The sequence below is a fragment of the Pectinophora gossypiella genome, chromosome 6 (genome assembly GCF_024362695.1).
Source record: "Pectinophora gossypiella chromosome 6, ilPecGoss1.1, whole genome shotgun sequence".
In the NCBI taxonomy this organism is placed as follows: Eukaryota; Metazoa; Arthropoda; class Insecta; order Lepidoptera; family Gelechiidae; genus Pectinophora; species Pectinophora gossypiella.
In genome coordinates, this window is record NC_065409.1 from 7,937,168 (window position 1) to 7,951,432 (window position 14,265).

The 14,265-nt window shown below is 40.4% G+C and overlaps 1 protein-coding gene across 1 annotated transcript in view; it reads left to right on the forward strand.

Moving 5' to 3' along the window:
- Window positions 1-14,265, forward strand: part of LOC126367888 (rotatin-like) — a 36,633-nt gene that overhangs the window by 2,806 nt on the left and 19,562 nt on the right. The window contains exons 9-21 of the mRNA XM_050011666.1: window positions 10-217; window positions 655-1,116; window positions 1,421-1,565; window positions 1,888-2,037; window positions 2,300-2,424; window positions 3,134-3,348; window positions 3,493-3,629; window positions 4,020-4,232; window positions 4,523-4,772; window positions 5,551-5,723; window positions 7,993-8,262; window positions 9,511-9,731; window positions 10,581-10,725. Of these exons, the coding sequence (XP_049867623.1) occupies window positions 10-217; window positions 655-1,116; window positions 1,421-1,565; window positions 1,888-2,037; window positions 2,300-2,424; window positions 3,134-3,348; window positions 3,493-3,629; window positions 4,020-4,232; window positions 4,523-4,772; window positions 5,551-5,723; window positions 7,993-8,262; window positions 9,511-9,731; window positions 10,581-10,725 (2,714 nt within the window). The remainder of the gene's footprint in view (window positions 1-9; window positions 218-654; window positions 1,117-1,420; window positions 1,566-1,887; window positions 2,038-2,299; window positions 2,425-3,133; window positions 3,349-3,492; window positions 3,630-4,019; window positions 4,233-4,522; window positions 4,773-5,550; window positions 5,724-7,992; window positions 8,263-9,510; window positions 9,732-10,580; window positions 10,726-14,265) is intronic.

Here is a 14,265-nt window from a genome sequence, read left to right on the forward strand (position 1 = left end):
TTCTTTCAGGAAATCGTTCTCGGAGGACCCGAACAGGAGTCACCACCGCGTTTCATGGTTGCGGCTGATCTCTTGCGCGGAGAGACTGCTGTCGTGGGCACGGCACTCCGCTCTGCCGCCCTCGGGCCTCGCACTAGCGCTGCAACTCGCACTACTAGATCCTGCATTGGAACTGCTGTATCCGGAGCTTTGTAAGAAAGTCTCCGCTGTTTTAAAGGTTAGTCTTAAATTATCATTATTATTGACACTGATATTGTCTACTTATTCACCACGTTTGGAGCAAATAAACACTATGCTATTGTAAACATTTAAACAAACCCACTCCCATATCTCAAATTGAGTAGGTAAAGCCACACGTAACCAGAAAACACATCATGTCACTCTAGATACAAAGTCCTACAATAGATATGATGAGTTAAGCCCATTGCTCCAACAAATTAAAAGGACGCAATCCCTCTGTTGGTTCTTCTCCATGCCCACGAACATAAGCAGGTGAATGAGTTCTATGTTTGTAAAGTATAGAACCTCTAACGAATTACTTGAAAGATAGAGAAGTTCATTTATCGGATCATGTCCAAAATGTTGAATATAGTTTGGTCATTTATCAAGTTAACATTGAACGCTTCGTAATTATCTGTCTACTTTTTTTTACAGAACACAAAAGTAGTCGTAAACCAAGATTACAAGAGTAAATATCGAGAGCTGAAGAAGCTATTTGCCAGTATGGAAGAGGCGGCTCACTTTATGAAGAACAAAAATGGTCGCATATCTAAATCTGTTCTAGGACGGATAAAAACATCCCTACCCGTGCTAGAATTACATCTAAGCGAGGCTTACTTGAATGAGATATCTGATATAATCTTGAATGGAAACAAGCAATTCGAGTTGGATGATAATGATTGGAATTTGATAAGGAGTATAGCATTGACGTTAATGGCACATAGTATAGAGTGGGTGCAGGTGAAGTTCTACAGAATGGTAGCGGATATGGTTAGATCCGTGTTGGCTGGGGACGAGGCGAACCAAGCTGATAATGAAAAGAGTCTTACACTATTGTGTGATGTTGGAGTGCTCACGGAGATCTGTTGTCACGGTCTTTCGTCGAAATTAAAGGAGGTGAGTTTAATTCAGCTTTTTAGCCTGTAGACTGCGCAGAAAGAGTCACCGCCTGAGGTATGTGAGCGGTGAGACGGGGGAGGATGCGATTGACTGATTGACGGACTCAGTCAGCTTGATGGTTTCGCACAACATCCGATTCTTATCCAATTCGAGAATGACGGACAGTAGAATATTACTATGACATATCGGACGAATTACGGTTGAATGTAGTGTTCAAGCTTCGGATCGGATAAGAATCGAAGTAGTGTGAAAACGCCCTGAGTCTCAGTGTTTGTCAACCTCTGCGTATAAATTATTTCAGGTGGAATCTTGTGCTGCTGACATAATGCTATACTTGCTGCGCGGTCGGCTGGTGCTGAGCGACTCGTGCTGGTGGCGCCTGCTGGCCAGCCTGTTGCCTGTCTTGCCGCTCCTACATGTATATGCTAATGATGAGACGCAACTAGGTAAGACATGACATGTTTTTATCAATTGTGCACCAAATAAAGGCCGCGACTCAATATACTGCGCAGGTTCTTTAAATTACTTTTAGCTGTGAGTTGGCGTTAAAGGTTAAGACTTATCTGAGGGTTTAGCCAATTGGCAAATGCATATATTTTACCCGTCTGAATTGAATGAACATCTTGCGTTAAGGATGACTTGTACCTGCAAGGCGTTTCGATTTATGCTTGTTAAAATAGAAACATTTGTAACTTGGCTAGGCCGTCAGAGCCAGTATTGACTATCGACCTACTTTAAATGTACATTCTTTATTTGTGATGGTGGTAGGGCAAGCGATCTGCAAGTCGCTAGAGAGCGACATTGCGGAGTGTCTCGGTGTGGCGCGGGCAGAAGTGCGCGCGGGGCTGGTGCGACTACTCTACGTGCGCTGCCCCGCCGTGCAGATGGACGCTGCGCATGCGCTGTGCCGTCTGTTAGGTAATAATAAGCGTGATCTTTATTACACATATTATATTTTAGTGCACATATAGAAAACTTATATAAAAATGAGAGCTGAAAGTGATCTCTTCCAAGCAACCATAAGGTGAGTAAACAAGTAAAATTATATATATGCTGTCTTTATTAGGCACGAAGTAAGGGATCACTAAACATTACAACGTTAATCTATATTAAGTATGATGGTGCCTGTTGATCCAAAATGTCCTGTTTTCAAGAACGATTTTCGTATTTTTCTTGACAGATGACGAGAAATATCTGCCACCGCGAGAGGCGCTACGCACAGACGTGTTGATGGGCGCGCTGCTAGCTGTGGAGCCGCAAGAGTTTAACGTCGACTACAACCATTCGCCATCGAAATGCACATCTGTAAGTTAACAGTGTCAAGACGTACGCATACGCTAGTAACTCATTAGTCTGCTTGGGTAATTAAAGGTAATTTTAGATTAGCTCTTAAATTGTTGGCGTTCTTCACTTACAATACATGCCAGAAAGAGATGTAGCTAGTTTTAATCCTGTCAAATTAAGTTGGTAGTTGTGATTGATAAGATTGGATATATGAGAACAAGGTAACATTTGTTACGGGAACGAATATTGAGTTTCATATCGTGTTTCTTTACTTGGGGAAATCCTGGATACCTCGCAGCCCGGGGAAGCATCGAGGTTGTGCTAGACTCTTAAGGTGAAGTGCACTTAGACGCGACGCAGGAGCCCGCCCGCATTGCGCTCATCGCATTTTATAGACTTACGGCCCATATTTTGCGGATAAAAAGCGAAGACTGCGACGCGTGTGACTCCTGCGGCGCATCTAGATGGGTGTTCACCTTTATCGATAAAACCCCAACATTCTATCTCAACCACGATATTGCCGGGAGCTGAGTATCGCCGAAGCATGCCGCGACCCAGCATGTGTGTCTCTCTCGGTGGCGTGCCAGAAACATGCGCAGCGCCAACTCGAGCTAGTTCGGTGACGAACTCACGCATGTTCAACGCTTTTGACTCCTGCGGTGATGCTATAACTAGCAGTGCCCACTCGGGTCTAATTCAACTCAACTAGCATTAACCCTCTTGTTTTCAGACAACCGGCCTAATTCAAATCTTAGACGTCCTGAAGCAGGACATAGTACTAGAAGACGACAGTATACCACAACGTCGTCCATACATGTCGCCGGCGCTGGAGCCGTCGCTGCGACGCAGCACGCTGCAACAACTAGCGGTCATATTGCGACAACAAGAGTTACATGACACCTTCCTGCAGTGTGACGGGCTGAAAGTCATTGTGGCTACCCTCAGGTTTGTATTGATGCTGCAATGATTGCTATCTACGCAGATAAATGCCTTCGATATAATTGGCACCGCGCGCGGTGCGGTTGCTGTACCGCTGGTGCTGCTTGCTAGTTATAACGTTTTATATAATATAGTAAAACTTTGTTTCAGGATGTCATTGATGGTGGACGATTACATGGCGTTTCCGGAGTGTGCTATCAGCTGCGTGTCAGTGTTGAACAGCGTGTGTTTCACCAGTCGACACGCTTTGGCCAAAATAGCTGACCTGCCTTTACTTTTGTTGCGAGGTAACTTTACAATAAAATCCAACAAGATAAGGATAAAAACGGAAATAAAGTATGAGTTGAATAAGCTAAGGTTGAAAGTTAGGTGAGGGTTGAAGGTTGTTTGTAGGGCTGGCAGAGGAAGACCTAGTAGGACGTGTATTGAACAAATTGGGGACGTCCTTAGAAACGGTTTAGTATGATCTACTCTGACCCGGCGTGTATGAAACGATTGATGAATATGGAGGAAGCAAAGGCTCTGAAATTAGTGCTGATGGTTGTCCGGTTGAAATCGCTTTAACCTAGTACCTAGTTAAGTCTCTTTTGTGACTATTTTTTTTTATTTTTGTGTAATAAAATATATTTGAATTGACCTAAAAATGTGATCCTGTACACACAAACTCTTTACTCCAGTGATCCTAGTGTTCCCGGCGAATGAGTCAGTGGTGCTGATGGCATCACAAGTTCTCGCCCTGACGGCGTGGTCGGGTTTCGCCCTGCAGGAGCTGGACGCGAGCAGGCACCGTGTGCCGGCGCTGCCGCTCAGCGTCACCGAGCACACGTCGCTACCATTCGTCGCCAATAGTTATTGGAACACTAGTCCTAACTCTGAACATTCTTCTATTGGTACGTTTTATGCATGTTTCGTAAGGAATATATTTTTTTTACCTTTGAAATGTAATTATTTATTTTCAATGCTCCTTTTTTCGAGGTTGAAACCTCGAAATCAGTATAATTAAGGTTAAAGTATTTTTTTAAGAGGTTATGTTTACTTTTCTGGTTCAACTTCGCGGTCTTTCTGTATTCCAATATCAAATCTGTTGTTTTAGATGTAGAGGATATTTTTGCTGCTACAATCCTAATGACAATTCCATCATCTATACTCAGACGGCTCCCCTCATAATATTACCGTACAGAATGGCTGCTATCGGACGAAGACGTGCGCGCAGCCATCCGCGTGCGCTGGTGGTGCGCATGCGCGGGCAGCGCGCACGTGGTCCGCGGCGCCGCGCCGCCGCCCGCGCCGCTGGCGCTGCGCCCCACGTCGCGCGACCTGGCCGCCCTGCGCGCCGCCTGCCCCGCTTACTCCTGCACTAAACACCTGCTAGATCTCGAGAACGCTACCTCGCATAAACAGGTCGATGAGGCGCTCAATATGCTGCAGAGGTTTGTACTGTTAATTATTTTCTACCCTTTTCCCACTTTAGAGCCTAGGCTGATTTCCTAGGCATTCTCTGAGAAAAATGCTGTAATATACAAGTATAAAAGTGAAAGGTCACTGACTGACTCACTCATCAAATCAAATCAAATATACTTTATTGCACAGAACTAAAATTTCAACAATCAGACATAACACATGAAAACAGTACAATTTGAGCGGCCTTATTGCTCTAGAGCAATTTCTTCCAGGCAACCACCAAAAGGAAACAAACATTCACGAAATCTCAGAAACTACAAGTGGTAGCAATCTCAAATTTTGCATGGTGTTTCCTGTTCCTAAGGGGGTAAAAAAGGGTGGCAAAGGTTGTACGAAACTTATATAGTTTTAATAGTAGGGTTTACACGAATGAAGTCGCGGAAAACAGCTAGCAGCTAAATAAAAACAATGTGTATATGCTCAATAGAACACGAATGTGTATAGCTCCTTTTATATAGGAATGCTGTATCATTCTGAAACTTTTTTTGCGAGTGCATAGGTTTTTAGTTCGTTATTTTTTTCTATAGATAAAATATTTTATTGATCACAATGGACACGAGATACAGAAATAAGGACAACAGATACGGACACGCACAACAGGCGGCCTTAATGCTCATGCAGTTATTTCTTCCAGGCAACTTTTGGGTACAGGAATTTTTTTTCTAATTATCTTATAGACCCGAGACCGTCACTTATTGAATACTAAGTTTTCACAAGAAACCTGTACAAATAAAGTAATCCTCACAGCTACACCCACCTGCAATCGCTATCGTCAGTAACCAGCAAGGAGCTGGGCTCGCTGCCATGGCATCACACGCGGCGGTTCCTCTGCGCTCCCCCCGCCTCGTCCCGCGACACCGCGCTGCTCATGTCTCTATTACGGTTCATACTCGCTTACATGGATAATGTTCCAAGCGATGGTAAGTTTAAACTCTGAAGTTATTTGCATGTAATTGGATACCCCGTGTCAAAGAAGTGGCATAGAATAAACAATAGTACTACGTTTACAAGGGACACTCCGCCTCGCATATAGACGAGCTTGAAGCGAGCTTGATTTACCCAATTTTTGTATGGTGTGTCACATTTTTTTTCCGGAGGCTTTTTTATGTGGTGATAATAGCGTGGAGTGGCTAAAAAAACAAAAAGCTTCTGTTTTTTATAATTAAAATCTGGTAATGTTATAAGTTTCAGTTTAGACTTGACAATTTAATAAGGAGTGTTCTGAAAGGACTTTTCAAAGTAAATTAATTTAATAAAACGTAAACAATACATACATAAACTCACGCCTATTTCCCACATGACCGCCCCCCCCCCCCCCCCTACCCCACCCTCCCCTGGCTCCGCCCTTGCATTAATTCTACTTTCACGTTTCTTCTGCCATACCCAGCATTCGCTACCTTCAGGGTAAGGACAGTACAGCATTGTGAACGGCCATCCATATACACTTCTCATCAAAAAAATCGAAACACCTTGCAAGTTTACGTTTTGTCAGGATTATCAGAAAAATGTGTACATTTAGGAATAAATGTTAAATGTCGTTTAATAGTGAGTAATATGAGCTTATCAAATCTTAATGTTAATGTTCTAAATTTAAATGAATTTTTCATAGGTTTCGTATTTTGTTAAATGAGTCATTTTTATTCCGTATGGAGTATAAAGGAAATGGATAAAACAACACACGTAAATGAAAAAAAAAGCTAAAAAAACGTTTATTTAATAACTTGTATTCCCTCCCCGAGCTCTAATTACTGCTTCCATACGGTTCTTCATCGATCGGATGAGAGTCACGATCACATGCTGTGGTATATTGTCCCATTCCTCTTGGATTGCATCTTGCAGCTGGCTAAGTGTTTCTGGGGCAGGATCTCTTGCTCGAATTCGTCTCTTTAATTCATCCCACAGATGTTCAATGGGATTCATGTCCGGGCTTCTTGCTGACCATTCCATAATAGAGATATCGACTTCGTTAAGATAATCTCGTACGACGCCCGCGGTGTGAGCCCTAGCATTGTCGTGCATGAATATGAAGCCGTTGCCAATAAAATGTGCATAGGGCATCACATGAGGCTCGAGACACTCTTCGACGTACCGATGACAGTTTAGTGCAGGCAGACGTGGCCCAGACACGAAAGCAAGCTCTGTCTTACCGTCGGCGCTGATTCCTCCCCAAACCGTCCACGAACCGCCACCATAGCTGACCTTTTCTTCAATGCAGCATTGTGCATAGCGTTCTCCGTCTCTTCTGTAGACCTTGTTCCTTCCGTCGTTACCATACAGCATAATTTTACACTCATCAGAAAAGAGAACTTTGCTCCACTGTAGGTATGACCAATTTAGGTGCTCACGTGCAAAGTTAAGGCGCGCTCTTCGATGGTCTGCAGTTAATTTCGGCCCATTTGCTGGCTTATGCGGTACCAGTCCACGATCCTTCAACCATCTTCTAATTGTAGAGTCACTTACAGCCACCCTTCGTACAACACGAAGCCGCTGCTGCAGTTGAAAAGCGTTAAGGCGTCGATTTCTTAAAGAAGTTGTTACAATAAATCGATCATCTCGTTCAGAAGTGACCCGATTCCTGCCAGATCCTGAACGGCGCGTGAACAAACCAGTCTCCCGATAACGTTTATAGACTCTATGAACAGATGACAGGCTTAGATGCAGTCTTGCAGCCACAACACGCTGACTAAGGCCAGAATCCAGCAATGCCACAACTTGGGCGGCTTCTGTGGGCGAAGTATCCATACGTTTTAGAAAAAAAACCTTTTTTCAGACGTCCCAAAGTCACAGTATTGAAATAAAAAACAAAAAGTTTAAGGATAGGCGCCAATTTTTAGTTTTTAAACGCTAAATGTACTCCAACCCTAAACACACATTTGTCTCAAAACAGTGATTCATTTCGTTTATAAGATAAACAAATGAAACTCTAATTTTGAATTTAGAATTTTCGCTTATTACTGTAATGGCCAAACTGCCAGCTATACATTTATGTATTTTTTTTCATCGTATGAATTCTTTTTTGTGTTAAATTCGGACAGAAACAATGAAAACGGAAGTGTTTCGATTTTTTTGATGAGAAGTGTATTAGTTACAACTGTGTGCATTGCCCCATGACCCTAAACACAGTATAATATTTAATTGCTTAGTAATAGCACTAGTCTAATTACATCGAAATAATATTTTGTCTTTTAGCTGGAGCAATGTTCTGGATAAAATCATTATTCATAAGCAGCGACGCGACAGTAATATCTCTGCTTAGTCGCGACGAATTCTACATAGAACAAACACCGCAGGAGAGCATTGAGATCACTCAGCTACACATATATATAGTGAAGGTTATATTGAGATGCATCAAATTGTTGGAGAACAATAATGACTACGACAATAATAAGATGGAGAGCCTAGTCAAGATACTCCTGGCGTGCCTACATAGAGTCGATCTGAAGAATTTTCACATGCTCGGTAAGTTCAAATTTGACATATTTTCTCATACATACCGGATACGGTATAAGAATAATCTATTTAATCTTCTTCTTCTATCGTGTGGATTGTGAGGTGAATTACCAACCCCATCAACCCTGGTGTCAGGGTTATTACTGAGCCGCCATAGGCCCCTGACATGACTCATGTAACAACTACGTACTTACATCAGTAAGTAATAACCGGAACCAACGGCTTAACGTGCCTTCCGAAGCACGGATTTTTTTTACTTTTTGCCTGTAATGTCCTAACCAAACTAGGGATCACAAAATGATTTTTGTGATTTGTCCCCACCGGGATTCGAACCCGGGACCTCCGGATCGTGAGCACAACGCTCGACCACTAGACCACTGAGGTCGTTATTTAATAATAGAGGATTTGTAATAGACGATACTCTATTTTATCATTTATCGTTTATTACTGGTTAAGGTTTGTCTGTCTGCTCTTTGGAGGCACTTATGGGTGGTCATCCATCACACATTTTCGGCCACCAATTACACAGTCCTACTAATGGTATCGAAAAGGGTACCGAAGATAACCTTATCTATACATTTAGCTAACAAAAATATATATTAGGCATATTTAATGTATTTGAGTTTGTTGAGCGTTATGTTACGTGAAACATAATACCATCCAAGTGCAGATGTATTAGTACTTCTATTTATTTTGTGTATTAAAGTAAACTTATTAACCTGGGACAATATTATCACCGATACTATTTGTATTGAAATATATTTGTTGAGTCATATTGCAATATAACATAATATATAAAACTATTGCACATAAAATATAAGAAATAATACCTATACACGTAATAGGACCATGGAAAGTTTTAATTCTAGACTTAGATTATTATTTTTTATCAAAAATACGAGTAGTAGTAGTATTTACATAAAGTATAGAAAATGTATACGGCACGAGATTGTCTTACTTTTTACCTCCTTTCGGTCCCAATTGGGTAGTATCCTAGGTCAAAGATAAATTTTATAATTCTGATTACTAAATGAAATCAGATCTAAAACTGACGAAAATAATTTTCTCTTTTCTGTTTAACTTATTTATGATAATTAATTTTAATAATAAGTCTAACATTTTATCACGTTTTACGACGTCACAGTGTTCTTTTTCATACAAATTCCACAGTAATTTCATGTTTTGACAATTAGTAAAAAGTGACTAATTTGACTAGTTGGAAACTACGTAGCCTCTTAAATACTAATGTACTAACAGGATACCTTAACGAGTTGGTGCGTTGCATACGGTACGCTCTCAACTCCCGGTATTGCAAGCTATCTGAAGAGACGCTAGTGCAATGCTTGAAGACCATGGCAGCGACGCTAGCAGGGTGCGCAGCGGGCGGTGGGCGCAAAGGACAGGCATGCAGACTAGATGCGACACTTTCATTGCTCGCTCTCCTAGCGCAGATACACAATGAACGCATACCTGTGCAGGTTTGTATACTAAACATGTTGAAATCTACGTCTTAGATTCTTATTACTGGTTTAGACAATGCTTCATTATTTCAATTTTAATTCTTAACATCACGTGCTGGACATACCAAGTTTGTAAGATTAAGATTAAATGCTAAGTTTTTCATTATTTTTAATATGTGCGTTCAATATTCCAACAGTATAAACTCTAAAGTTTGTTCAGATAGTGAGTTAACCTGCTATGTCGGTTCAGATTTTTACTTTATTTACTAAATAAACTTATCTGAAAAGTTATAAAATAAGTAAGAAATATTCCAGATGTTTTTATCAATGCAGGTAGGTATAAATTCGGTGAAAGGTATCAAGTTGATATAATAATATAAACAATAACACCGTTTCGATAGATAAACTTAAGATTTGATATCGTTATCTCAAATACAGTTTTGAGAGCTATTTCTAGTTAATTGTGATTCATTGTCACGATAAATGCATTCCATTGTATTACTTCGAGTGATATGTGAAATCACGCTCATTTATAATCCCTATATAATCGTCCCGGGAATGTCGTAGAAGAAACAAGCTATCATCACATGTCTATTTATGGATTATTATTTATATTTAGGATGCTGGACGCATATATTACTTAGTTTTTTGAAGAGTCTACCTTATTGCAGTAAATATTACGGACGTTTTTCAATACAAATTTTAGCTAAAAATGATACATACAGATTTTTAGGTACTTAAATCCTGAATTACTCTTTTTCAAAGCATCTTAAATACTTAGATAAAGATAGGTACAGCCCCTAGGTAAAAATCCCCCGTTGGTCTCTGCACTTTACACGGTAAACGTACCTATATTGGTTACTACAGAGATGGAGCGAGGCGTGGAACTACGAGGTGGTGTGCGCGGTAGTGAAGAGCACGCGCGGCGCACGCGCAGAACTGCGCGCGGCGGCGCTGCACGTGATGGCGGCGCTGGCGCACCACGCGCAGCTGATGCCCCAGCTGCTGCAAGGTTTGTTTCATCATTCTGTATACAATGAAACAGCTGTAAAAGTCATCTGTTTTACGAATTTGTTTGCACGCACTTTTGAATAGGTAATTTGCGCATCGCTGCTCTTTTTTTACCGACTTCAAAAAAGGAGGAGGTTCTCAATTCGACCGTATATTTTTTGTTTTTTAAACTTGCTGGTATCGATCTCTTTAAATAACTTACCGAATACGTTATCTTAGTACATCATCTTGTTTAAAGTAATTTCCTTTACTATTTTTTTTTGAAAAGAAAGAATATTTGCTCAGTAATTTTTACATTTATATTAAGCGTTTTAACATAGATAGCTTCTAAACAACATAAACTGCTAATATACGTCGCAGTGCTGGGCACAGTAGTTTCCACAACCAACTAGAGGGATACGGAACATACTTCACCACACTGATCGACTCTCTCTCACTGCTGTGTTGGTTTAAAACAAGAAAGATAGAAATTACTCGAACATTGTGCAGGTTCTGTTTATCAATGTGTAAATATTTAATAAACCATAGCAGGTGAAAAAGTGGTAAGTATCGTTTACATTTGCGTTTAGTTGATTTTCCTCATTAGTCATAGAACTGATATTATCGCGCAACTAAAGGATTACTTGACTGCATAGCATATCTAAATAATCGACAAGATTGGCTATTATGTCGTTAAAATATCGTGTTTCATGGAAACTCACTCCCAAGCCTATTAAAGAGGCAATAAGGAACATTAATTCTATGCTGGGTCTCTTAATCCAAAGCGAAGAAAGTGACCATTTTAAGCGGCCAGGTTGTCTTGCGACTGCTTCTCTCTCTCTCTATTTAAGAGCTGCGCTCTTGTCGGTGGAGTAACCGCCATTCCTCTCTTCTTCCCGCCAAAACCTTCACCTCCCGATACGACACGACCTGCACCTTCTCTTACACGACCTGCACCTTCTCTTTGTAGTGGGCTCAGCTGTAGGGTAGTGGGCTCAGCTGTAGGCCATCTACGGGGTCCACAGGTGGCGGATAGTGGAACGGCCATCAGATATGATGGTTAGCTGCGAATATAAAAATAAGCAGTCCCCGACCAAACAGCGACAGGATTAGCAGAACGTAGTGGGTAGCTCACTGGGACGGGCTAATCTATAAAATGCTACTTAGGTTCTATGACGATCCTGTGACGTAGCGAGTAGGCGCCGCTACTTCAAAAGCGCACCCCTGATGCCGGGCAGCAGCGGTATCAGTACTGGTTAGAGGCCGAGGAAATGCATTCTGGTAGGGCTCTAACTAGAACATCATCGATTGAGAAATTGGTCGGTGTACTGCGGAACGGAAGGCAATTGGGGCAACCACCGTTCTACACGCCCTATCTATGGAGTAATGAAAATGGGAAAAATAAGTAATATGGTTCTTGCGACTGCTTGTGGCTCCCAAAATTTTGAGAAATCCAAACTAATACCAAATTCAAAAAAAGAATTTTGCTGCCTCAGAAAAGCTACCAATAAAGTATAATTATAACTGTCGTATATACTCATTAAATTCATATGTTGAAAAAGTGACTGCTAATTTTCATTTTTGAATAACCCCGGTGTCCGTGCCCGGGACCGATTTTAATGATTTGATATTAATGTAAGTCTTAGTCTTAGGAATGCGATGCAAGTACTCCCTCTCCTGCTCACACAAAGTTCAGCATTGTCCTCTCTTCATAAAGAGGGAAATCGGCCTTTGAAACCCGTTGAACAAAAGTATTTCTTTTATCTGACTTTGCTTCACTCCCACCTAAACTCACAAATAAAGAAGATTGATGTAACAAAAAATAATTCTCTAATTCCACAGACACTTATTGCTACCCACAGTCGTCCTGTTATTATCGTATTATGTTGAGAACTCGCAGGAAAAGCTACACTTCTATTAGTATTTGTTTTACTTAAATAGATAAAAGCGTTTGTTTGAATTCTGAGAAACAACTGATAATGAGTCATGTTTTACCACAACGAAGAGGGATATTTAGTTGAGATCTGGTAGGATCAAAAAAATTAAAAGATGTTGTATTCTTCAAATCTGTAAAGATTTGTAAATATGTTTGTAAATAGTGATATGATAATATCATTGGTAAATATCTTTAGAGGAATCTGAAATTGATACCACGTGTTATGTTATGAAGTTCCCCGCGGCATACAAATCTTCTGCGATTTCAAATCGGTTTGGACAAAAAATTTTGGCTATAAGCATTTTACGAAACGTTAAAACGATATATTTCTACGGAATTTGTTCAGTGTGCTTTGTTATGTACACTCACGAGTACTAATATGTATACACTTTGAAACCATGTCACAACTTTTTTGATAAATTAAACAATAAGTCTCATTAAATATCAAATACTAGCTTTTGCCCGCGACTTCGTCCGCGTGGCGTGTTATATAAGAGAGAGATCTTTGTGTGTGTGGGAGTGCATATCAAATTTCAAGCATCTAACTTATGCAGTTTAGATTTTTTCATACAATTTTTTTCCCAATAACTCCCATTTTTCAAAATACAGCCAAAAATAAACTTTATATTTACTAAGGTATGCATGCATGCTAGATTGAATCAATTGATTGAATTGATTTTTTTTTAATTGATTGTTCATTGAGTTTTAATTTTAATACACACTTCCTCTCTTCCCTTCAACGTTGCTGTGCCCTACAGGGCCCATGTTTTAGTTCCTATGCCTATGTAACACCCCATTGTACTACATGGAATGCAATAAATAATTTAATTGAATTGAATTGAAAACATCTATCTCACGCGATTTCGATTTTTTCATATAAATGTTTTTTTCCCGCTAACTCCCGTTTCCGTGGGAATTTTGCAATATCCTGTTACAACTAAGCTTTAAGTTAACTAAGGTACCTGCATGCCAAATTTCAAGCATCTAACTTAAGCGGTTTAGATTTTTCATACAAAAGGATTTTCCCGCTAATTTCCGTTCCCGTGGGAATTCCGGGAATTCCTTTCTTAGTGCACCTCAACGGTACCTAAGCTATGTCCCTTCCAAATTTCAAATGCCTACGTTTAGCCGTTCAGGCTATGCGTTGATATGTCAGTCACTGAGTCAGTCAGTTTCTCCTTTTATTTAGATTTGATTTTTTCATACAAATGTTTTTTCCCGCTAACTACCGTTCCCGTGGGAATTTTGTAATATCCTGTTGCAACTAAGCTTTAAGTTTACTAAAGTACCTGCATGCCAAATTTCAAACGTCTAACTTGAGTGGTTTAGATTTTTCATACAAAAGGATTTTCCCGCTAATTCCCGTTCCCGTGGGAATTTCGGGAATTCCTTTCTTAGTGCACCTCTATGGTATCTAAGGTACCTGCGTGCCAAATTTCAAACATCTAACTTGAATGGTTTAGATTTTTCATACAAAAGGATTTTCCCGTTAATTCCCGTTCCCGTGGGAATTTCGGGAATTCCTTTCTTAGTGCACCTCCACGGTACCTAAGGTACCTGCATGACAAATTTCAAACGTCTAACTTGAGTGGTTTAGATTTTTCATACAAAAGGATTTTCCCGCTA